General features: G+C 38.4%; 1 protein-coding gene across 2 annotated transcripts in view; it reads left to right on the top strand.

Moving 5' to 3' along the window:
- Window positions 1-27,103, top strand: part of LOC135696309 (uncharacterized) — an 86,475-nt gene that overhangs the window by 49,401 nt on the left and 9,971 nt on the right. The window contains exons 3-4 of one of the 2 annotated variants that reach the window (XM_065215677.2): window positions 21,260-21,483; window positions 24,632-25,335. In XM_065215677.2, the coding sequence (XP_065071749.2) occupies window positions 21,260-21,483; window positions 24,632-25,335 (928 nt within the window). Of the gene's footprint in view, window positions 1-21,259; window positions 21,484-24,628; window positions 25,336-27,103 lie in introns of both variants that reach the window. The other variant, XM_065215667.2, reaches the window with a different exon arrangement.

Below are 27,103 nucleotides of genomic sequence, written 5' to 3'. Positions count from 1 at the left end.
AAACAGGAAAATTAAGTATTGCAATTGCTGTTCAAAGCACATGTACGTGTGAAAATGTCTCCAAGATAGAATTTTTGGAATGTCAATGGCGGAAACCTTCCTGTTTCTCACTGTGTCGGTGTTGTATAATTAAACGATAAGCTAAGAAATAAAAACGAAATTGACTATAGTATCAAAAGCAGTTGTTGAGTTGCTCTTTAACAAACATGGTGTTTCATAGCAAAATTAGCGACAGAGAGAGAGCGTTGGCTTGCTACTTGCGAAAGGGAAGGTCTTTGTCGTTTCGAAAAATAGCGGAACATTGCAAGATTTCTGTTTCAAGTGTGGTCCGTATTTGTAAGGAGGGGCCTTCAACTAAACAAGAGAATAAGAGGACAGGTAGACCACCACTGATGAGCAAAAGAGACAAGGCAAGGTTTCTTAGGACTTTCAAGAAGATGCGAGAAACAAATGGAAACGTCAGAGTGATGGATGTAGCAAAGGAATGCCAGATCACACATGTTAGCTACAGGACTTTGGTAAGAGCTCTGCATGATGCTGGATATAGGTTTCTGAATCCTAGAAAGAAGGGTATACTGTCAGCTAAGGATAGGAGGAAGAGAGTATCATATGCCAGGGATGCTTTAAAGAAACATGACAGAAATTTTTGGACGGACGATGTTTTGATGTATCTGGACGGAGTTTCATTCCATCACAAACAAAATCCGTATAACGACGCTTTGTGCCCAAGGGGACGAGTGTGGAGAACAAAAAAAGAGGGCCTTGTGTTTACAAGTAAAGGATCGAAGAACTTGCCTGGAGGGCGTACACTACATTTGTTGGTTGGTGTTTCCTATTCGGCAGGGGTTGTTGTTGCGGAGGAGTACGAGAAGATGAACGCCCGGTGGTTCGCAAAATTTGTGCATGAGACATTGGACAGCACTCTCAGAGAATGTGCAGCGATGAAAAAGAAGGAAAAACTGTTATTCGTTATGGACAATGACCCCAGTCAAAGGAGCAAATTGGCAAGCGATGCTTTAGAAGAAGTGGGTGCTGAACTTGTTGAGATACCAGCAAGATCACCGGACTTGAATCCTATTGAAAATTTATTTAATATTATAAAATGTAATTTGCGACAGGAGGCGTTGAGAGGAAAAATCGTGAAAGAGGACTTTCAGACTTTTAAAGGAAGAGTTTTGCAGGCATTTAGTGACTTTGATGTAACTGTTATAGATAGAACTATTCGAAGCATGCATGATCGTTTGAGCACTCTAGCCATAAATGATGGATATAGAACTAAATACTAATTCAAAAAAACTTAAAAGTGTTTTTTTGTATGAAAGTTTCTAACTTATGTATCATAAAATTTGAACTGCAGCTTTGAAATTGCTTTTGTTCTCTATGGATTTGTTTCTCTGTAGTGTTTGGCAGCTCCTCCGTAAGCTGCGTGTTTGAAGATTATTTTAAAATACTCATACTAGCAGTTCATCTGAATTTATTGCTTATTGTTTATCAGCAAAAATTTTCAAAAAGCCCTTTATAACTGACTAATTAGTATTGTTGTTCAAAGTTCTGGATAACGTCCATTGCTTACGTAATAAAAAGTGATAGAGTTGAATTGGATTGGAAAAATGCTCTTGGCCACGGTTTACCATCACGGTTTACCATTTTAAAAAAGCTTATAAAAAATAACAGGTTGCAGGTATATTTCGGTAGTTTCCGCAAAGGAGGTACATTACAACGTACCACAAGGCTGATAAGTTTCTACGAAACTGGATTGATAAATTTTGAGATTTAGCCAAAAATGTTCACGGTTTACCATTTTTGAAAAAAATGAATCTTAACTGTTCCTGTTCTTAGATGGAAAATGGTAAACCGTGGTGATTTCTTTCAATTACACTCGAATAGGCAAACGCGAGAATGGTTTTTTTTTGTCTTTAGAATGTACATCATAGTGTACCACTTTTTTCGGGGAATTATTTTAAAACTGTCATATAAACAAGAAATTCAAGGGGGAAATGCAATGGTAAACCGTTGTCGTTTGGCTGCCCGAGTACCATTTCGCTTTGTACGGGGCAGCTTCTCTAGGAAGGAGCGTCTGGAAATCATTGTTATTCCAAGAGCATTTTTGCAAAACAATGGCCACATGGGGAGACTGTCTTCTGCTCTTCCAAAGAAAACTGATGCCTGAACGTAAATATGCGCCAGCGAACAGACATCATTTCTGTTTCACGATCATCCATTACCGAGCCTTTGATAAAGGAGATGGGGGCCTTGGCAGTAGCAAACACTGGAGTGTCCCTCGTGAACTCGATGTCCTTGCTGTAGTTGGTTTTGGGTGCAGCAAAATGTACCACATGGCCTTCAAGCAACAGCAGCATGTCAGCCCAAGGAAGTATAACGGGAGACCAACGAAAATCGTTGAGGAATATAACCTCCTTGTTCTCAACTCCAAGCCATGCATACGAGCAAGTAGCTGGGGACAGAAAGCTATCGTACACCACTCTAAGGGGGTCTAAGATGAAAGTCTTGCCACAGTTGGCGGGGCCAGTAATGTAAATATTACGGCCCTTGCCACGACCCATAACAAGCAGTTTGACAATGGCATTTGCAAACACAGACCTATCGATGCAATTTTTGTCAAGGATTTGGAGAGCACACTCGAGCCACTGGCCTTCACAGGTGCACCCAACGCTAAGCTGCTCCTTAAGGATGTCTATTCTAGACATAGAAGCCCTTTCTTGCTTCTCCTTGGCAGTCTCCAACTCCCATACGGTGTCCAGAAGATCATTCAGCTTTTTATCGCCTCTGTTCAGGACAAACTCGTACAACCTTCTGTCACCCTTTTCAAAACTGGACTTAGCCCGAACAAGAACATCTAAACGCGATCGCAGCTTATTTTCAACTATAATATTGGCGACATCAAAGTTTGAAAGACGCTTTGACTTCAGCTTCTTTTCCTTTGAAGGGTTTTTTGCAGCTTTTTTCCTTGTTGCCTTGCTCGTTTTTGGAGAAGAAACAGTTTCAGGGTGATTGCTGCTGGTAATGAAACTACTATCCTCCTTGACAACATAATTGAATGCTGTATGATAGCCTGTGTGACCAGAAAAATTAATGACAATACCATACTTTTGTTGGACATAATTTTTCACTTTTAGCCATCTCTGTAATTTGTCCAACAAAATGCACATGTGGAAATGGTAGCCGTTTACTTTGTGCTGCTCCATGCAACATGCCCATTGGGAAATTTTTGCTGTCGTTACTGCCTCAAAACATTTCACGATCATATCAGAGAATTTTTCTCTATCATAAACTTCAGTGTTAGCGCTACTGTATGTTATCAGATAAACTTTTCTTACGTCTCTGCCCCCAATTTTTTGAGGATCTGCGTTGCTACTGGAGTTAGCCATTTTGACTATCTGAAGACATATGTAATCATAATTAAAGAATTTCAACTTTTACTCCCTCAACCGTCAACCAAATTGGCCTCGGTTTCAAAAAGTGACCTCCCTTCTTTAGGTAGATGCAACAAATTTTCAGAATACAAATAATTTCTAATTTTGCTTTATTTTACGTATGAAACCAATATTTTTAGAGTAGATAGACAATTATGTTATGAAGTGGACTAGATATTGAAAAAAAAACACCACCACTGAAATCAGCGGCATGGAAAACCTCAGATTGGAACTAATTGCTTGATCTCAAATGCACTGCTTCAAAAATATTTGTCAGACAATCCTTGACAAAAGTCCTTGGAACACCCTGTGACCAATGAAAGATTTTGAAGAAATAAAGGTTTCCGGCTGTAAGATACAGATATATCCCCCCTCCCCCCAAAAACAATGTTGGCTGAAAAGACTATTACTTACCCTAGCTGATAAACTGACATTGGACGAATTTCAAGCTTTGAAACTGTTGTTATTCAACATTGTTTCAAGGGGGAGAGGGGGATGCTACTGAATTTATGCGAAATTTTAGCTTGGTGTACCAAGACTTTTGGCAAGGATTGTCTGAGCGCTTTTTTTTAAACCGTTAGTTGCATGAAAATCAATGTTATGGGGGTAGGGGTTCTTGGTAGCGCTGATTTCATTGGCGTCGAAAAAAATTTGATATTTAAAATGGAATTGGCCTAATTTAGCTATTTTTCGAATTTTAGAGATATTATGATTATTATTCACTTGTTTACTTGAATTCTTCAAATTCTGCTCTGTTTTTTTCGAAATTAGATATTGAAAATTCACCAGACTTGCAAGGGAAAAAACAAAAGATGAAAAACAGGAAAATTAAGTATTGCAATTGCTGTTCAAAGCACATGTACGTGTGAAAATGTCTCCAAGATAGAATTTTTGGAATGTCAATGGCGGAAACCTTCCTGTTTCTCACTGTGTCGGTGTTGTATAATTAAACGATAAGCTAAGAAATAAAAACGAAATTGACTATAGTATCAAAAGCAGTTGTTGAGTTGCTCTTTAACAAACATGGTGTTTCATAGCAAAATTAGCGACAGAGAGAGAGCGTTGGCTTGCTACTTGCGAAAGGGAAGGTCTTTGTCGTTTCGAAAAATAGCGGAACATTGCAAGATTTCTGTTTCAAGTGTGGTCCGTATTTGTAAGGAGGGGCCTTCAACTAAACAAGAGAATAAGAGGACAGGTAGACCACCACTGATGAGCAAAAGAGACAAGGCAAGGTTTCTTAGGACTTTCAAGAAGATGCGAGAAACAAATGGAAACGTCAGAGTGATGGATGTAGCAAAGGAATGCCAGATCACACATGTTAGCTACAGGACTTTGGTAAGAGCTCTGCATGATGCTGGATATAGGTTTCTGAATCCTAGAAAGAAGGGTATACTGTCAGCTAAGGATAGGAGGAAGAGAGTATCATATGCCAGGGATGCTTTAAAGAAACATGACAGAAATTTTTGGACGGACGATGTTTTGATGTATCTGGACGGAGTTTCATTCCATCACAAACAAAATCCGTATAACGACGCTTTGTGCCCAAGGGGACGAGTGTGGAGAACAAAAAAAGAGGGCCTTGTGTTTACAAGTAAAGGATCGAAGAACTTGCCTGGAGGGCGTACACTACATTTGTTGGTTGGTGTTTCCTATTCGGCAGGGGTTGTTGTTGCGGAGGAGTACGAGAAGATGAACGCCCGGTGGTTCGCAAAATTTGTGCATGAGACATTGGACAGCACTCTCAGAGAATGTGCAGCGATGAAAAAGAAGGAAAAACTGTTATTCGTTATGGACAATGACCCCAGTCAAAGGAGCAAATTGGCAAGCGATGCTTTAGAAGAAGTGGGTGCTGAACTTGTTGAGATACCAGCAAGATCACCGGACTTGAATCCTATTGAAAATTTATTTAATATTATAAAATGTAATTTGCGACAGGAGGCGTTGAGAGGAAAAATCGTGAAAGAGGACTTTCAGACTTTTAAAGGAAGAGTTTTGCAGGCATTTAGTGACTTTGATGTAACTGTTATAGATAGAACTATTCGAAGCATGCATGATCGTTTGAGCACTCTAGCCATAAATGATGGATATAGAACTAAATACTAATTCAAAAAAACTTAAAAGTGTTTTTTTGTATGAAAGTTTCTAACTTATGTATCATAAAATTTGAACTGCAGCTTTGAAATTGCTTTTGTTCTCTATGGATTTGTTTCTCTGTAGTGTTTGGCAGCTCCTCCGTAAGCTGCGTGTTTGAAGATTATTTTAAAATACTCATACTAGCAGTTCATCTGAATTTATTGCTTATTGTTTATCAGCAAAAATTTTCAAAAAGCCCTTTATAACTGACTAATTAGTATTGTTGTTCAAAGTTCTGGATAACGTCCATTGCTTACGTAATAAAAAGTGATAGAGTTGAATTGGATTGGAAAAATGCTCTTGGCCACGGTTTACCATCACGGTTTACCATTTTAAAAAAGCTTATAAAAAATAACAGGTTGCAGGTATATTTCGGTAGTTTCCGCAAAGGAGGTACATTACAACGTACCACAAGGCTGATAAGTTTCTACGAAACTGGATTGATAAATTTTGAGATTTAGCCAAAAATGTTCACGGTTTACCATTTTTGAAAAAAATGAATCTTAACTGTTCCTGTTCTTAGATGGAAAATGGTAAACCGTGGTGATTTCTTTCAATTACACTCGAATAGGCAAACGCGAGAATGGTTTTTTTTTGTCTTTAGAATGTACATCATAGTGTACCACTTTTTTCGGGGAATTATTTTAAAACTGTCATATAAACAAGAAATTCAAGGGGGAAATGCAATGGTAAACCGTTGTCGTTTGGCTGCCCGAGTACCATTTCGCTTTGTACGGGGCAGCTTCTCTAGGAAGGAGCGTCTGGAAATCATTGTTATTCCAAGAGCATTTTTGCAAAACAATGGCCACATGGGGAGACTGTCTTCTGCTCTTCCAAAGAAAACTGATGCCTGAACGTAAATATGCGCCAGCGAACAGACATCATTTCTGTTTCACGATCATCCATTACCGAGCCTTTGATAAAGGAGATGGGGGCCTTGGCAGTAGCAAACACTGGAGTGTCCCTCGTGAACTCGATGTCCTTGCTGTAGTTGGTTTTGGGTGCAGCAAAATGTACCACATGGCCTTCAAGCAACAGCAGCATGTCAGCCCAAGGAAGTATAACGGGAGACCAACGAAAATCGTTGAGGAATATAACCTCCTTGTTCTCAACTCCAAGCCATGCATACGAGCAAGTAGCTGGGGACAGAAAGCTATCGTACACCACTCTAAGGGGGTCTAAGATGAAAGTCTTGCCACAGTTGGCGGGGCCAGTAATGTAAATATTACGGCCCTTGCCACGACCCATAACAAGCAGTTTGACAATGGCATTTGCAAACACAGACCTATCGATGCAATTTTTGTCAAGGATTTGGAGAGCACACTCGAGCCACTGGCCTTCACAGGTGCACCCAACGCTAAGCTGCTCCTTAAGGATGTCTATTCTAGACATAGAAGCCCTTTCTTGCTTCTCCTTGGCAGTCTCCAACTCCCATACGGTGTCCAGAAGATCATTCAGCTTTTTATCGCCTCTGTTCAGGACAAACTCGTACAACCTTCTGTCACCCTTTTCAAAACTGGACTTAGCCCGAACAAGAACATCTAAACGCGATCGCAGCTTATTTTCAACTATAATATTGGCGACATCAAAGTTTGAAAGACGCTTTGACTTCAGCTTCTTTTCCTTTGAAGGGTTTTTTGCAGCTTTTTTCCTTGTTGCCTTGCTCGTTTTTGGAGAAGAAACAGTTTCAGGGTGATTGCTGCTGGTAATGAAACTACTATCCTCCTTGACAACATAATTGAATGCTGTATGATAGCCTGTGTGACCAGAAAAATTAATGACAATACCATACTTTTGTTGGACATAATTTTTCACTTTTAGCCATCTCTGTAATTTGTCCAACAAAATGCACATGTGGAAATGGTAGCCGTTTACTTTGTGCTGCTCCATGCAACATGCCCATTGGGAAATTTTTGCTGTCGTTACTGCCTCAAAACATTTCACGATCATATCAGAGAATTTTTCTCTATCATAAACTTCAGTGTTAGCGCTACTGTATGTTATCAGATAAACTTTTCTTACGTCTCTGCCCCCAATTTTTTGAGGATCTGCGTTGCTACTGGAGTTAGCCATTTTGACTATCTGAAGACATATGTAATCATAATTAAAGAATTTCAACTTTTACTCCCTCAACCGTCAACCAAATTGGCCTCGGTTTCAAAAAGTGACCTCCCTTCTTTAGGTAGATGCAACAAATTTTCAGAATACAAATAATTTCTAATTTTGCTTTATTTTACGTATGAAACCAATATTTTTAGAGTAGATAGACAATTATGTTATGAAGTGGACTAGATATTGAAAAAAAAACACCACCACTGAAATCAGCGGCATGGAAAACCTCAGATTGGAACTAATTGCTTGATCTCAAATGCACTGCTTCAAAAATATTTGTCAGACAATCCTTGACAAAAGTCCTTGGAACACCCTGTGACCAATGAAAGATTTTGAAGAAATAAAGGTTTCCGGCTGTAAGATACAGATATATCCCCCCTCCCCCCAAAAACAATGTTGGCTGAAAAGACTATTACTTACCCTAGCTGATAAACTGACATTGGACGAATTTCAAGCTTTGAAACTGTTGTTATTCAACATTGTTTCAAGGGGGAGAGGGGGATGCTACTGAATTTATGCGAAATTTTAGCTTGGTGTACCAAGACTTTTGGCAAGGATTGTCTGAGCGCTTTTTTTTAAACCGTTAGTTGCATGAAAATCAATGTTATGGGGGTAGGGGTTCTTGGTAGCGCTGATTTCATTGGCGTCGAAAAAAATTTGATATTTAAAATGGAATTGGCCTAATTTAGCTATTTTTCGAATTTTAGAGATATTATGATTATTATTCACTTGTTTACTTGAATTCTTCAAATTCTGCTCTGTTTTTTTCGAAATTAGATATTGAAAATTCACCAGACTTGCAAGGGAAAAAACAAAAGATGAAAAACAGGAAAATTAAGTATTGCAATTGCTGTTCAAAGCACATGTACGTGTGAAAATGTCTCCAAGATAGAATTTTTGGAATGTCAATGGCGGAAACCTTCCTGTTTCTCACTGTGTCGGTGTTGTATAATTAAACGATAAGCTAAGAAATAAAAACGAAATTGACTATAGTATCAAAAGCAGTTGTTGAGTTGCTCTTTAACAAACATGGTGTTTCATAGCAAAATTAGCGACAGAGAGAGAGCGTTGGCTTGCTACTTGCGAAAGGGAAGGTCTTTGTCGTTTCGAAAAATAGCGGAACATTGCAAGATTTCTGTTTCAAGTGTGGTCCGTATTTGTAAGGAGGGGCCTTCAACTAAACAAGAGAATAAGAGGACAGGTAGACCACCACTGATGAGCAAAAGAGACAAGGCAAGGTTTCTTAGGACTTTCAAGAAGATGCGAGAAACAAATGGAAACGTCAGAGTGATGGATGTAGCAAAGGAATGCCAGATCACACATGTTAGCTACAGGACTTTGGTAAGAGCTCTGCATGATGCTGGATATAGGTTTCTGAATCCTAGAAAGAAGGGTATACTGTCAGCTAAGGATAGGAGGAAGAGAGTATCATATGCCAGGGATGCTTTAAAGAAACATGACAGAAATTTTTGGACGGACGATGTTTTGATGTATCTGGACGGAGTTTCATTCCATCACAAACAAAATCCGTATAACGACGCTTTGTGCCCAAGGGGACGAGTGTGGAGAACAAAAAAAGAGGGCCTTGTGTTTACAAGTAAAGGATCGAAGAACTTGCCTGGAGGGCGTACACTACATTTGTTGGTTGGTGTTTCCTATTCGGCAGGGGTTGTTGTTGCGGAGGAGTACGAGAAGATGAACGCCCGGTGGTTCGCAAAATTTGTGCATGAGACATTGGACAGCACTCTCAGAGAATGTGCAGCGATGAAAAAGAAGGAAAAACTGTTATTCGTTATGGACAATGACCCCAGTCAAAGGAGCAAATTGGCAAGCGATGCTTTAGAAGAAGTGGGTGCTGAACTTGTTGAGATACCAGCAAGATCACCGGACTTGAATCCTATTGAAAATTTATTTAATATTATAAAATGTAATTTGCGACAGGAGGCGTTGAGAGGAAAAATCGTGAAAGAGGACTTTCAGACTTTTAAAGGAAGAGTTTTGCAGGCATTTAGTGACTTTGATGTAACTGTTATAGATAGAACTATTCGAAGCATGCATGATCGTTTGAGCACTCTAGCCATAAATGATGGATATAGAACTAAATACTAATTCAAAAAAACTTAAAAGTGTTTTTTTGTATGAAAGTTTCTAACTTATGTATCATAAAATTTGAACTGCAGCTTTGAAATTGCTTTTGTTCTCTATGGATTTGTTTCTCTGTAGTGTTTGGCAGCTCCTCCGTAAGCTGCGTGTTTGAAGATTATTTTAAAATACTCATACTAGCAGTTCATCTGAATTTATTGCTTATTGTTTATCAGCAAAAATTTTCAAAAAGCCCTTTATAACTGACTAATTAGTATTGTTGTTCAAAGTTCTGGATAACGTCCATTGCTTACGTAATAAAAAGTGATAGAGTTGAATTGGATTGGAAAAATGCTCTTGGCCACGGTTTACCATCACGGTTTACCATTTTAAAAAAGCTTATAAAAAATAACAGGTTGCAGGTATATTTCGGTAGTTTCCGCAAAGGAGGTACATTACAACGTACCACAAGGCTGATAAGTTTCTACGAAACTGGATTGATAAATTTTGAGATTTAGCCAAAAATGTTCACGGTTTACCATTTTTGAAAAAAATGAATCTTAACTGTTCCTGTTCTTAGATGGAAAATGGTAAACCGTGGTGATTTCTTTCAATTACACTCGAATAGGCAAACGCGAGAATGGTTTTTTTTTGTCTTTAGAATGTACATCATAGTGTACCACTTTTTTCGGGGAATTATTTTAAAACTGTCATATAAACAAGAAATTCAAGGGGGAAATGCAATGGTAAACCGTTGTCGTTTGGCTGCCCGAGTACCATTTCGCTTTGTACGGGGCAGCTTCTCTAGGAAGGAGCGTCTGGAAATCATTGTTATTCCAAGAGCATTTTTGCAAAACAATGGCCACATGGGGAGACTGTCTTCTGCTCTTCCAAAGAAAACTGATGCCTGAACGTAAATATGCGCCAGCGAACAGACATCATTTCTGTTTCACGATCATCCATTACCGAGCCTTTGATAAAGGAGATGGGGGCCTTGGCAGTAGCAAACACTGGAGTGTCCCTCGTGAACTCGATGTCCTTGCTGTAGTTGGTTTTGGGTGCAGCAAAATGTACCACATGGCCTTCAAGCAACAGCAGCATGTCAGCCCAAGGAAGTATAACGGGAGACCAACGAAAATCGTTGAGGAATATAACCTCCTTGTTCTCAACTCCAAGCCATGCATACGAGCAAGTAGCTGGGGACAGAAAGCTATCGTACACCACTCTAAGGGGGTCTAAGATGAAAGTCTTGCCACAGTTGGCGGGGCCAGTAATGTAAATATTACGGCCCTTGCCACGACCCATAACAAGCAGTTTGACAATGGCATTTGCAAACACAGACCTATCGATGCAATTTTTGTCAAGGATTTGGAGAGCACACTCGAGCCACTGGCCTTCACAGGTGCACCCAACGCTAAGCTGCTCCTTAAGGATGTCTATTCTAGACATAGAAGCCCTTTCTTGCTTCTCCTTGGCAGTCTCCAACTCCCATACGGTGTCCAGAAGATCATTCAGCTTTTTATCGCCTCTGTTCAGGACAAACTCGTACAACCTTCTGTCACCCTTTTCAAAACTGGACTTAGCCCGAACAAGAACATCTAAACGCGATCGCAGCTTATTTTCAACTATAATATTGGCGACATCAAAGTTTGAAAGACGCTTTGACTTCAGCTTCTTTTCCTTTGAAGGGTTTTTTGCAGCTTTTTTCCTTGTTGCCTTGCTCGTTTTTGGAGAAGAAACAGTTTCAGGGTGATTGCTGCTGGTAATGAAACTACTATCCTCCTTGACAACATAATTGAATGCTGTATGATAGCCTGTGTGACCAGAAAAATTAATGACAATACCATACTTTTGTTGGACATAATTTTTCACTTTTAGCCATCTCTGTAATTTGTCCAACAAAATGCACATGTGGAAATGGTAGCCGTTTACTTTGTGCTGCTCCATGCAACATGCCCATTGGGAAATTTTTGCTGTCGTTACTGCCTCAAAACATTTCACGATCATATCAGAGAATTTTTCTCTATCATAAACTTCAGTGTTAGCGCTACTGTATGTTATCAGATAAACTTTTCTTACGTCTCTGCCCCCAATTTTTTGAGGATCTGCGTTGCTACTGGAGTTAGCCATTTTGACTATCTGAAGACATATGTAATCATAATTAAAGAATTTCAACTTTTACTCCCTCAACCGTCAACCAAATTGGCCTCGGTTTCAAAAAGTGACCTCCCTTCTTTAGGTAGATGCAACAAATTTTCAGAATACAAATAATTTCTAATTTTGCTTTATTTTACGTATGAAACCAATATTTTTAGAGTAGATAGACAATTATGTTATGAAGTGGACTAGATATTGAAAAAAAAACACCACCACTGAAATCAGCGGCATGGAAAACCTCAGATTGGAACTAATTGCTTGATCTCAAATGCACTGCTTCAAAAATATTTGTCAGACAATCCTTGACAAAAGTCCTTGGAACACCCTGTGACCAATGAAAGATTTTGAAGAAATAAAGGTTTCCGGCTGTAAGATACAGATATATCCCCCCTCCCCCCAAAAACAATGTTGGCTGAAAAGACTATTACTTACCCTAGCTGATAAACTGACATTGGACGAATTTCAAGCTTTGAAACTGTTGTTATTCAACATTGTTTCAAGGGGGAGAGGGGGATGCTACTGAATTTATGCGAAATTTTAGCTTGGTGTACCAAGACTTTTGGCAAGGATTGTCTGAGCGCTTTTTTTTAAACCGTTAGTTGCATGAAAATCAATGTTATGGGGGTAGGGGTTCTTGGTAGCGCTGATTTCATTGGCGTCGAAAAAAATTTGATATTTAAAATGGAATTGGCCTAATTTAGCTATTTTTCGAATTTTAGAGATATTATGATTATTATTCACTTGTTTACTTGAATTCTTCAAATTCTGCTCTGTTTTTTTCGAAATTAGATATTGAAAATTCACCAGACTTGCAAGGGAAAAAACAAAAGATGAAAAACAGGAAAATTAAGTATTGCAATTGCTGTTCAAAGCACATGTACGTGTGAAAATGTCTCCAAGATAGAATTTTTGGAATGTCAATGGCGGAAACCTTCCTGTTTCTCACTGTGTCGGTGTTGTATAATTAAACGATAAGCTAAGAAATAAAAACGAAATTGACTATAGTATCAAAAGCAGTTGTTGAGTTGCTCTTTAACAAACATGGTGTTTCATAGCAAAATTAGCGACAGAGAGAGAGCGTTGGCTTGCTACTTGCGAAAGGGAAGGTCTTTGTCGTTTCGAAAAATAGCGGAACATTGCAAGATTTCTGTTTCAAGTGTGGTCCGTATTTGTAAGGAGGGGCCTTCAACTAAACAAGAGAATAAGAGGACAGGTAGACCACCACTGATGAGCAAAAGAGACAAGGCAAGGTTTCTTAGGACTTTCAAGAAGATGCGAGAAACAAATGGAAACGTCAGAGTGATGGATGTAGCAAAGGAATGCCAGATCACACATGTTAGCTACAGGACTTTGGTAAGAGCTCTGCATGATGCTGGATATAGGTTTCTGAATCCTAGAAAGAAGGGTATACTGTCAGCTAAGGATAGGAGGAAGAGAGTATCATATGCCAGGGATGCTTTAAAGAAACATGACAGAAATTTTTGGACGGACGATGTTTTGATGTATCTGGACGGAGTTTCATTCCATCACAAACAAAATCCGTATAACGACGCTTTGTGCCCAAGGGGACGAGTGTGGAGAACAAAAAAAGAGGGCCTTGTGTTTACAAGTAAAGGATCGAAGAACTTGCCTGGAGGGCGTACACTACATTTGTTGGTTGGTGTTTCCTATTCGGCAGGGGTTGTTGTTGCGGAGGAGTACGAGAAGATGAACGCCCGGTGGTTCGCAAAATTTGTGCATGAGACATTGGACAGCACTCTCAGAGAATGTGCAGCGATGAAAAAGAAGGAAAAACTGTTATTCGTTATGGACAATGACCCCAGTCAAAGGAGCAAATTGGCAAGCGATGCTTTAGAAGAAGTGGGTGCTGAACTTGTTGAGATACCAGCAAGATCACCGGACTTGAATCCTATTGAAAATTTATTTAATATTATAAAATGTAATTTGCGACAGGAGGCGTTGAGAGGAAAAATCGTGAAAGAGGACTTTCAGACTTTTAAAGGAAGAGTTTTGCAGGCATTTAGTGACTTTGATGTAACTGTTATAGATAGAACTATTCGAAGCATGCATGATCGTTTGAGCACTCTAGCCATAAATGATGGATATAGAACTAAATACTAATTCAAAAAAACTTAAAAGTGTTTTTTTGTATGAAAGTTTCTAACTTATGTATCATAAAATTTGAACTGCAGCTTTGAAATTGCTTTTGTTCTCTATGGATTTGTTTCTCTGTAGTGTTTGGCAGCTCCTCCGTAAGCTGCGTGTTTGAAGATTATTTTAAAATACTCATACTAGCAGTTCATCTGAATTTATTGCTTATTGTTTATCAGCAAAAATTTTCAAAAAGCCCTTTATAACTGACTAATTAGTATTGTTGTTCAAAGTTCTGGATAACGTCCATTGCTTACGTAATAAAAAGTGATAGAGTTGAATTGGATTGGAAAAATGCTCTTGGCCACGGTTTACCATCACGGTTTACCATTTTAAAAAAGCTTATAAAAAATAACAGGTTGCAGGTATATTTCGGTAGTTTCCGCAAAGGAGGTACATTACAACGTACCACAAGGCTGATAAGTTTCTACGAAACTGGATTGATAAATTTTGAGATTTAGCCAAAAATGTTCACGGTTTACCATTTTTGAAAAAAATGAATCTTAACTGTTCCTGTTCTTAGATGGAAAATGGTAAACCGTGGTGATTTCTTTCAATTACACTCGAATAGGCAAACGCGAGAATGGTTTTTTTTTGTCTTTAGAATGTACATCATAGTGTACCACTTTTTTCGGGGAATTATTTTAAAACTGTCATATAAACAAGAAATTCAAGGGGGAAATGCAATGGTAAACCGTTGTCGTTTGGCTGCCCGAGTACCATTTCGCTTTGTACGGGGCAGCTTCTCTAGGAAGGAGCGTCTGGAAATCATTGTTATTCCAAGAGCATTTTTGCAAAACAATGGCCACATGGGGAGACTGTCTTCTGCTCTTCCAAAGAAAACTGATGCCTGAACGTAAATATGCGCCAGCGAACAGACATCATTTCTGTTTCACGATCATCCATTACCGAGCCTTTGATAAAGGAGATGGGGGCCTTGGCAGTAGCAAACACTGGAGTGTCCCTCGTGAACTCGATGTCCTTGCTGTAGTTGGTTTTGGGTGCAGCAAAATGTACCACATGGCCTTCAAGCAACAGCAGCATGTCAGCCCAAGGAAGTATAACGGGAGACCAACGAAAATCGTTGAGGAATATAACCTCCTTGTTCTCAACTCCAAGCCATGCATACGAGCAAGTAGCTGGGGACAGAAAGCTATCGTACACCACTCTAAGGGGGTCTAAGATGAAAGTCTTGCCACAGTTGGCGGGGCCAGTAATGTAAATATTACGGCCCTTGCCACGACCCATAACAAGCAGTTTGACAATGGCATTTGCAAACACAGACCTATCGATGCAATTTTTGTCAAGGATTTGGAGAGCACACTCGAGCCACTGGCCTTCACAGGTGCACCCAACGCTAAGCTGCTCCTTAAGGATGTCTATTCTAGACATAGAAGCCCTTTCTTGCTTCTCCTTGGCAGTCTCCAACTCCCATACGGTGTCCAGAAGATCATTCAGCTTTTTATCGCCTCTGTTCAGGACAAACTCGTACAACCTTCTGTCACCCTTTTCAAAACTGGACTTAGCCCGAACAAGAACATCTAAACGCGATCGCAGCTTATTTTCAACTATAATATTGGCGACATCAAAGTTTGAAAGACGCTTTGACTTCAGCTTCTTTTCCTTTGAAGGGTTTTTTGCAGCTTTTTTCCTTGTTGCCTTGCTCGTTTTTGGAGAAGAAACAGTTTCAGGGTGATTGCTGCTGGTAATGAAACTACTATCCTCCTTGACAACATAATTGAATGCTGTATGATAGCCTGTGTGACCAGAAAAATTAATGACAATACCATACTTTTGTTGGACATAATTTTTCACTTTTAGCCATCTCTGTAATTTGTCCAACAAAATGCACATGTGGAAATGGTAGCCGTTTACTTTGTGCTGCTCCATGCAACATGCCCATTGGGAAATTTTTGCTGTCGTTACTGCCTCAAAACATTTCACGATCATATCAGAGAATTTTTCTCTATCATAAACTTCAGTGTTAGCGCTACTGTATGTTATCAGATAAACTTTTCTTACGTCTCTGCCCCCAATTTTTTGAGGATCTGCGTTGCTACTGGAGTTAGCCATTTTGACTATCTGAAGACATATGTAATCATAATTAAAGAATTTCAACTTTTACTCCCTCAACCGTCAACCAAATTGGCCTCGGTTTCAAAAAGTGACCTCCCTTCTTTAGGTAGATGCAACAAATTTTCAGAATACAAATAATTTCTAATTTTGCTTTATTTTACGTATGAAACCAATATTTTTAGAGTAGATAGACAATTATGTTATGAAGTGGACTAGATATTGAAAAAAAAACACCACCACTGAAATCAGCGGCATGGAAAACCTCAGATTGGAACTAATTGCTTGATCTCAAATGCACTGCTTCAAAAATATTTGTCAGACAATCCTTGACAAAAGTCCTTGGAACACCCTGTGACCAATGAAAGATTTTGAAGAAATAAAGGTTTCCGGCTGTAAGATACAGATATATCCCCCCTCCCCCCAAAAACAATGTTGGCTGAAAAGACTATTACTTACCCTAGCTGATAAACTGACATTGGACGAATTTCAAGCTTTGAAACTGTTGTTATTCAACATTGTTTCAAGGGGGAGAGGGGGATGCTACTGAATTTATGCGAAATTTTAGCTTGGTGTACCAAGACTTTTGGCAAGGATTGTCTGAGCGCTTTTTTTTAAACCGTTAGTTGCATGAAAATCAATGTTATGGGGGTAGGGGTTCTTGGTAGCGCTGATTTCATTGGCGTCGAAAAAAATTTGATATTTAAAATGGAATTGGCCTAATTTAGCTATTTTTCGAATTTTAGAGATATTATGATTATTATTCACTTGTTTACTTGAATTCTTCAAATTCTGCTCTGTTTTTTTCGAAATTAGATATTGAAAATTCACCAGACTTGCAAGGGAAAAAACAAAAGATGAAAAACAGGAAAATTAAGTATTGCAATTGCTGTTCAAAGCACATGTACGTGTGAAAATGTCTCCAAGATAGAATTTTTGGAATGTCAATGGCGGAAACCTTCCTGTTTCTCACTGTGTCGGTGTTGTATAATTAAACGATAAGCTAAGAAATAAAAACGAAATTGACTATAGTATCAAAAGCAGTTGTTGAGTTGCTCTTTAACAAACATGGTGTTTCATAGCAAAATTAGCGACAGAGAGAGAGCGTTGGCTTGCTACTTGCGAAAGGGAAGGTCTTTGTCGTTTCGAAAAATAGCGGAACATTGCAAGATTTCTGTTTCAAGTGTGGTCCGTATTTGTAAGGAGGGGCCTTCAACTAAACAAGAGAATAAGAGGACAGGTAGACCACCACTGATGAGCAAAAGAGACAAGGCAAGGTTTCTTAGGACTTTCAAGAAGATGCGAGAAACAAATGGAAACGTCAGAGTGATGGATGTAGCAAAGGAATGCCAGATCACACATGTTAGCTACAGGACTTTGGTAAGAGCTCTGCATGATGCTGGATATAGGTTTCTGAATCCTAGAAAGAAGGGTATACTGTCAGCTAAGGATAGGAGGAAGAGAGTATCATATGCCAGGGATGCTTTAAAGAAACATGACAGAAATTTTTGGACGGACGATGTTTTGATGTATCTGGACGGAGTTTCATTCCATCACAAACAAAATCCGTATAACGACGCTTTGTGCCCAAGGGGACGAGTGTGGAGAACAAAAAAAGAGGGCCTTGTGTTTACAAGTAAAGGATCGAAGAACTTGCCTGGAGGGCGTACACTACATTTGTTGGTTGGTGTTTCCTATTCGGCAGGGGTTGTTGTTGCGGAGGAGTACGAGAAGATGAACGCCCGGTGGTTCGCAAAATTTGTGCATGAGACATTGGACAGCACTCTCAGAGAATGTGCAGCGATGAAAAAGAAGGAAAAACTGTTATTCGTTATGGACAATGACCCCAGTCAAAGGAGCAAATTGGCAAGCGATGCTTTAGAAGAAGTGGGTGCTGAACTTGTTGAGATACCAGCAAGATCACCGGACTTGAATCCTATTGAAAATTTATTTAATATTATAAAATGTAATTTGCGACAGGAGGCGTTGAGAGGAAAAATCGTGAAAGAGGACTTTCAGACTTTTAAAGGAAGAGTTTTGCAGGCATTTAGTGACTTTGATGTAACTGTTATAGATAGAACTATTCGAAGCATGCATGATCGTTTGAGCACTCTAGCCATAAATGATGGATATAGAACTAAATACTAATTCAAAAAAACTTAAAAGTGTTTTTTTGTATGAAAGTTTCTAACTTATGTATCATAAAATTTGAACTGCAGCTTTGAAATTGCTTTTGTTCTCTATGGATTTGTTTCTCTGTAGTGTTTGGCAGCTCCTCCGTAAGCTGCGTGTTTGAAGATTATTTTAAAATACTCATACTAGCAGTTCATCTGAATTTATTGCTTATTGTTTATCAGCAAAAATTTTCAAAAAGCCCTTTATAACTGACTAATTAGTATTGTTGTTCAAAGTTCTGGATAACGTCCATTGCTTACGTAATAAAAAGTGATAGAGTTGAATTGGATTGGAAAAATGCTCTTGGCCACGGTTTACCATCACGGTTTACCATTTTAAAAAAGCTTATAAAAAATAACAGGTTGCAGGTATATTTCGGTAGTTTCCGCAAAGGAGGTACATTACAACGTACCACAAGGCTGATAAGTTTCTACGAAACTGGATTGATAAATTTTGAGATTTAGCCAAAAATGTTCACGGTTTACCATTTTTGAAAAAAATGAATCTTAACTGTTCCTGTTCTTAGATGGAAAATGGTAAACCGTGGTGATTTCTTTCAATTACACTCGAATAGGCAAACGCGAGAATGGTTTTTTTTTGTCTTTAGAATGTACATCATAGTGTACCACTTTTTTCGGGGAATTATTTTAAAACTGTCATATAAACAAGAAATTCAAGGGGGAAATGCAATGGTAAACCGTTGTCGTTTGGCTGCCCGAGTACCATTTCGCTTTGTACGGGGCAGCTTCTCTAGGAAGGAGCGTCTGGAAATCATTGTTATTCCAAGAGCATTTTTGCAAAACAATGGCCACATGGGGAGACTGTCTTCTGCTCTTCCAAAGAAAACTGATGCCTGAACGTAAATATGCGCCAGCGAACAGACATCATTTCTGTTTCACGATCATCCATTACCGAGCCTTTGATAAAGGAGATGGGGGCCTTGGCAGTAGCAAACACTGGAGTGTCCCTCGTGAACTCGATGTCCTTGCTGTAGTTGGTTTTGGGTGCAGCAAAATGTACCACATGGCCTTCAAGCAACAGCAGCATGTCAGCCCAAGGAAGTATAACGGGAGACCAACGAAAATCGTTGAGGAATATAACCTCCTTGTTCTCAACTCCAAGCCATGCATACGAGCAAGTAGCTGGGGACAGAAAGCTATCGTACACCACTCTAAGGGGGTCTAAGATGAAAGTCTTGCCACAGTTGGCGGGGCCAGTAATGTAAATATTACGGCCCTTGCCACGACCCATAACAAGCAGTTTGACAATGGCATTTGCAAACACAGACCTATCGATGCAATTTTTGTCAAGGATTTGGAGAGCACACTCGAGCCACTGGCCTTCACAGGTGCACCCAACGCTAAGCTGCTCCTTAAGGATGTCTATTCTAGACATAGAAGCCCTTTCTTGCTTCTCCTTGGCAGTCTCCAACTCCCATACGGTGTCCAGAAGATCATTCAGCTTTTTATCGCCTCTGTTCAGGACAAACTCGTACAACCTTCTGTCACCCTTTTCAAAACTGGACTTAGCCCGAACAAGAACATCTAAACGCGATCGCAGCTTATTTTCAACTATAATATTGGCGACATCAAAGTTTGAAAGACGCTTTGACTTCAGCTTCTTTTCCTTTGAAGGGTTTTTTGCAGCTTTTTTCCTTGTTGCCTTGCTCGTTTTTGGAGAAGAAACAGTTTCAGGGTGATTGCTGCTGGTAATGAAACTACTATCCTCCTTGACAACATAATTGAATGCTGTATGATAGCCTGTGTGACCAGAAAAATTAATGACAATACCATACTTTTGTTGGACATAATTTTTCACTTTTAGCCATCTCTGTAATTTGTCCAACAAAATGCACATGTGGAAATGGTAGCCGTTTACTTTGTGCTGCTCCATGCAACATGCCCATTGGGAAATTTTTGCTGTCGTTACTGCCTCAAAACATTTCACGATCATATCAGAGAATTTTTCTCTATCATAAACTTCAGTGTTAGCGCTACTGTATGTTATCAGATAAACTTTTCTTACGTCTCTGCCCCCAATTTTTTGAGGATCTGCGTTGCTACTGGAGTTAGCCATTTTGACTATCTGAAGACATATGTAATCATAATTAAAGAATTTCAACTTTTACTCCCTCAACCGTCAACCAAATTGGCCTCGGTTTCAAAAAGTGACCTCCCTTCTTTAGGTAGATGCAACAAATTTTCAGAATACAAATAATTTCTAATTTTGCTTTATTTTACGTATGAAACCAATATTTTTAGAGTAGATAGACAATTATGTTATGAAGTGGACTAGATATTGAAAAAAAAACACCACCACTGAAATCAGCGGCATGGAAAACCTCAGATTGGAACTAATTGCTTGATCTCAAATGCACTGCTTCAAAAATATTTGTCAGACAATCCTTGACAAAAGTCCTTGGAACACCCTGTGACCAATGAAAGATTTTGAAGAAATAAAGGTTTCCGGCTGTAAGATACAGATATATCCCCCCTCCCCCCAAAAACAATGTTGGCTGAAAAGACTATTACTTACCCTAGCTGATAAACTGACATTGGACGAATTTCAAGCTTTGAAACTGTTGTTATTCAACATTGTTTCAAGGGGGAGAGGGGGATGCTACTGAATTTATGCGAAATTTTAGCTTGGTGTACCAAGACTTTTGGCAAGGATTGTAGAATGATAATATTCAGTTGCCAACAACAAGATGATTATCTCCTTTGTAATCAAATTTTCTGTATGCATGTTCAATCAATCTGGGCCTTAAGCTCAAAAAGCTGTTTCATGAGCCTAATCAACTAGTGCCTGTTTTGATTAAGAAATTTATCATACTACTAAACATTTTTATCAATCTTTATTATATTTCAATAATGAAAAGAAGAACTGTAATATATTTCCTTGTAGCTCTCATCCCTGCACTGATGACTGTATTTTAATTGCAGGAAAAGAACTTGTATGCATCAGCCAATAAAAGGCTGTTCCGGTTTGGATATCAGGCAAAGTATCATTACAAATCATTTGGTTATAAACAACGTGTGGAAGATGTTGCCAAGAGATGGGATAAAGAGAAAACTCAGGCGAAGACCACTGTGCCAAAAGAAGATGAAACTGACCAATCTGTTATGCAAGCATCAATGGTACCAAGTGTGATTGGAACTGCTGGAGGGTATGTTCCTATCATTTTTGTTGTTGTTGTTTGATTCAATCCAGTTTAATAAAACTTTTATTCAACTACAAGAAACCACAGATCTAATTTTAATTATTTGAATGGCATTTGATATAATAATGATAACTTTCTCAATCAAATACAATTACTAGTTGCTAAGGACCTCATAGATAACAACTCTGATATAAATAGCATTCCATTCTCTTAAGGCCCCAACTTCATTTAATATTGCTAACTTGATCTGAAATAAAGTTAAAAGCAGCAATAGCTACAAAAAAGGGGAATGCAAAGAAGAGAAAGATTTAATAATTTGATGAAGGGAAGAGGAAAGAAAGCAAAAACCGGGATGTGCACAATCTGATATGCCCTGGACGTGCAAATTATTAATAATTTTATTGGGCAAAACAGAAAGTTGCAAATCTTGTAATTTCACCCTTGCAAGTGAGCTTCAAAATCTTCAAAGTCATTTTTCTGGAGAACTGCCTTAATTAGCAACCAACAATATTTGTCACTCTATTGCATCCAAGCAAAATTTTTTATGCAATTGTTGTTCTCATTTTGTGTTTGACCAGCTTGCTAGATAAGCCTTTAGGAAGCATACAGCATTGTTTGCAACCACTTGGTTTTACTGGGACAATCACAATATCAAGACTTTGCCCCACCATCCAAATTGAGTGACTTGCAAAAATGCCAAATATTGAGTAATAAACTACCAGGAAAGCCTCTTTTTATACGGTTTTAGCCCCCTCCACCTTTTTAGGCCCCTGACTTTTCTCAACAGTCCGCGGTGCCTGTCACAGCAATGCAGTTAAATTGAGATTATTTTCGTTTATCAAGAAAATAAAACGGAATTCCGTTCCTCTCTATTTTCTTTCTGTTCCTTATCTTTCAACGTTGGATGACACTGTAGCCCTCCACGTTTCTTTGTCCATTCATATTGCTTGTTCCTGTTGCATCAAAGTCCACTCCTTGATGTTGTCATACCAACTCATCCTGGGGCTACCTCTGCCTCCCTGTCTATCAATGTGTTCTTCTAACAATGTTTTGTATATGTTATTTAGCCTTATCAAATGCCCAAAATATCTTAATTTTCTTGCCCTCGAGATACTGATCAATGTTCGTTTTATTTTACTGTTCAATGTTCATTTATTTTTTTAGCATTTCCTCATTTGTTACATTCTCTGTCCATGACAATTTCGACATTTCTCGAACGCTTCAAGACGTTTCTCAAGTTATGTTGTAACAGTTCATGTCTCTTCTCCAAAATATAGGATGCTCCATACACAGCATTTCAGAATTCTTTTTCTTGTTTCAAGATTGATTTTCTTATTTGTTTATGTTGACTTTGTTTTATTAAAGGCACCTCGGGCTATAGATATACAACATAAGACTTCTTTTTCACATTAAACATTCTCTGTTAATAATTGGCCTACATACACAAATGAATCTACTAGTTTAATTGCGCCGTTGTCAACAGTTATATAAAATTTGGCGCTCAGCGTTACTTTTGATACTAACAAAGTCAGGTCAGAAAGAGCAGGAGACAGAACGCAGCCATGTCTCACTCTTCGTTTCATCATCCCTTCATCAGACAGTTTATTTTCTAGTCTCACAAAAGATTTTTGGGTCCATTACACAATTCTTATGAACTTGATATCCCTTCTTTGGTATTCCAACCTTTTTATGGTTTTCAATCATCATCTGGTTGTTCACTCTATCAAATGCTTTCTCATAGTCTAAAAATGCATGCTTATATTTTTGTTCATTGCAAGTTATCTCGCACATAGCTACCATATTGAATATCCCTTCACAGGTTCCTTTTCCCTTCATACAATCGCTCTGCACATCGCTTACTTCTCTCTCTATTTGTGGTTTTTTCTCTCTTCAGTATAACTCGTAATTTAAGTTTCAAAATGTGGCTCATAAGGCTGATAGTTCTAAACTTTTTGCATGTGATGGCCTTTAACTTTTTGTGCATTCATATCTCCAGGTATTGTTGTGACTTTATATACCTAGTTGCAGAAGCTAGCAAGTAATTTGGTGTTCGTCCTTTAGTTCGTGATCGTATCTAAGACTTTAAGCACCCCTGTGTTGACTTTATCAGCACAAGAGGATTTTCCCGTTTTCATGTATTTATGGCATCTGATATCTCCGCCTCTAAATTGTCAGCTCTCCGTTGATTATGATGTTATATGTTTTATCCCTGTCATCATCAAATAGTTCCGCTACATATTCCTGCCATCTTTCTTGATGTCATTTTCATTAAAGATCATCTTCCTTTCTTTATTCTTAATACATACACTACCTTTTGCTCTCGTTTTAGCACCTCTTATTTCTTTGATATTGCCATGCATTTCTTGGTGCATTTTTGTCTTTCTATATTATCAAATTTTTTTCCCATCATTTCTCTTTACCTTTATTTAATTACACTTTTTAGATATCTCACGATCCTCTCATTAATTGGAGAAATTTATAACTTCAATATTAAAAACCAAAATATTTGTTCGTAACCCTTTTTACTATATCTCTGCTTGAAGCCAAGCAAACAGCCACTCAAGGAATGCAAATCCGCTTGTAAGGCATGCAGTGACGAAGATCCTTCAATCTGGTTTTGCTGCATATTTGGTTTTGCTTTCAGAAGTGAAGAAAGGCACAAATTTAGCGGTCAAATTTCTCCAATATCTTTGGATATCCGTTTTCAGAGTTAAAAAAACGCTTCAACCTTCTTCGGGATGAAATTTTGTCCTTCCTCAAAATTTCTTAATAATGAAATTTAAGTGTTATTTTTATTTGATTTCAACGGTTTGTTAGGAAGAAAACTTCAAGCAAAACGGTAAATTCCTCTCGTTTTACCTACTTTGTCAAGTTATGCATTGGCCTTCCTACTGAAACGTTTGATGACCCCCTTTGGCTTCTAGCCGTGAAACTGTAATTTTTTCTGGAAACTGTCTGTTTCAAGAGTAAAGTTTTCTTATCAAAAACTGCTTGCAAAAGAGCATTTTTCGGCGATCTGAGAGAATCAGAATTCTAAGATATTCCCCCTGAACGTGATATAGGCATGGTGTTACATGTATAATTGTTGCTATTTTGAGTTGATCTTATTGTATTAGAATTCAAATATGTGTTTATCTTATTCCACTACTAGCAGATCATCAGCAGAAGACAATAGAACTCATTCAGAAGAAAAGGAACCAAAGTGTGCCGGAAAAGAAGACTTTGAGCGCCTAGCTTTGCCTGCAAATGACGTCATGCGTGTGAGAGGAAAGCTACGCTCGCCAAGGCTAGAAAGAAAGATTACAACCAGGCATGACAGCGAGGAGACGCCAACGAAAGAGTATTTCATGATTAGCAGCAAGTTTGATGGCGGCAAAAATGAGCAGGATTGTTTAGACAATTCACCTAGAGGAGCCCACAGTGCTATGACAACTGTACCGCATCTGAAACACTTTAAAAGAGAGTTTCTTTACAGTATCCGCGGCTACTCCAACAACAGCAACGACAACAACGACAACAACGACAACAACAATAACCAAGCGATACCATCTTCTGTAAAGCGTTTGATACAAAACTTTAATGAAAACCAACTTAAGGCTTTTTCTAACTATGAAAGTGCTGCTTATTACAAAGATGAGAGATGGGAAGTAACAAGCCCACCAGGCAATGGAACCAGTAATATTCTTCCGTTTATGTTCGATCAGGAATCCAGCGCTATTAGGGGCCATTCGGCATTGCCTCGATCCCGTCAGAGCAGCGCATTTTCGAGAACGGATTACGTCAGATCGCCTCGTGTCGGTGATTTAAAGAATGCAAAGTTACACCCGACAAGTCCAAAGCAAGTTAGAGAAACGCGAGGTATGATTTCATTTGTAATGCTTAATTTTTAATTAATATCCAAGAAATCAAGGTTGAATGTTAAAAATATGTTGCTTGATGCAGTCAGGCTACACGAAAAATGGGACTTACAGTTAATTATGCAGATTGTCAAATAGCTTTTGCTTGTTTTTGAAGAATATTTGGCAGCAGATGTTGTGTTTTGCAGCGTGGAATCTACTTACAGTAAAAAACATTTTGTATGACCGAAGCAAAAGTGATATTTATATACTGAACTAATTCAATGGATGAAGAATGGTGTCCATATTATGTTTCAGCCAATAACAATGATCAGCTGATACCGAAAGACATTGCAAATAATGAAATCGATTTCAACCGAAGATCGTCTCCCTGGCCTTTTTTATTTAGGTTTATATTTTAAGCATCTATATAAATGGAAAATCTGCGAAGTTCCTAGAAAACGGCTGCTATTTGGAGCAATCGGATACCTAATTTTTTCACTGCTGTGTTGGACTCAATATGCTTATTACAGAAGAATTAGGCTTGAACAACATTTTCTTAAAATAGTATCTCAAAAAGTATCTCAATTTGTTATTTTATGTTAAATCAAAATGAACGTTTTTGTCACAGCTTAAAGAGATGATGAATTCACTGATTGTAAATAAGAATCACAAGATTTTTATGCATTTGTCCTCCTTGAGTCTGATAAAATTATTTTCAGGTTTCTTGTTGATCATTGCAATAAAAAGCACAAGAATTTATTCTGAGCAGCTGAAAAGATTTCCTCGTTACAACGTTATTATCTCTTGCCTCATCGCATGCTGTTTGCAAACAATTGGTTTTTGATGATATAATCAGAACGTTTGCCAATACCAAATCCTCAGCTATTATTCTTTTTAACTGCAAACGCATGGATATTATCAAGATATTGAACATATCGAGTGTTTTCACACTGGTATAGAGTTGATTTTGAAAACGAAAGCTTCTTTTTTCCCACTGTGCGATTCAGATTGAAAGCTGATAAGATTTCCAACTAACATTGAGAGATACATACATATTTGTCATATTTTGTATATCTACGTTTTGAGATGCTGAAAAGTTTGAGACGTAAAAGCACTTAAACGTGGGTTTTGTGGATTTACTCTTGCTGAATTGCTCCTGAATCTATCGTCAAGGAGCCCAGTGGTATTCGAGCAGTTTCAAAAGCACGTACACGGCATTTAGGTTTTGTTACACTTCTAGCACTTTCAAGGATTTTCCGTTTTTTCTTCAAACAAAGTAAAACGGTTTCCACATTTCATAGACTATACTTAGAGCGAAAGTTAAACATAAATCATCATTTGGTTTATGAACTTTCCAGAAAAGATCAGAACTTGGCTTTTACAAGATAAAATAAAATAACCTTGCTGTTATATCGAAATGTAGTTTGTTGTGTGTTTTGTCTAGATCCGGGCCCAATAAAAGAGCGAGCCCTTTCAGCCATGTCTTCACTGATACATTTGCGAAAGGTTGCTTTTTAACCTTGATGAAATTAAATGAAAAGCTTTGTGTCCACATGGATGCGATGCATTTTCAAATCTTTTCCCATTTCGGAATGTTCCACCCTGGAAGAAGTTTTTAAATTTTTACGTATTCGATCTCAGATTTACCGTTTTATTGTAAACGCTAAGTAAAAACATAAAAATGCTTTTATTTGAAAACGTTTTCGAGTATATGCGACCTTGACCGTTTAAAGCCTTTGGAGTAAGAGAGTAAAATATGTACATAATTGACAAAGAAACAGTGTGTC

This window comes from Rhopilema esculentum, chromosome 17 (genome assembly GCF_057945365.1).
Source record: "Rhopilema esculentum isolate cy_ngs chromosome 17, ASM5794536v1, whole genome shotgun sequence".
Classification (NCBI taxonomy): domain Eukaryota; kingdom Metazoa; phylum Cnidaria; class Scyphozoa; order Rhizostomeae; family Rhizostomatidae; genus Rhopilema; species Rhopilema esculentum.
This window is presented reverse-complemented; position numbering and strand designations above follow the sequence as displayed.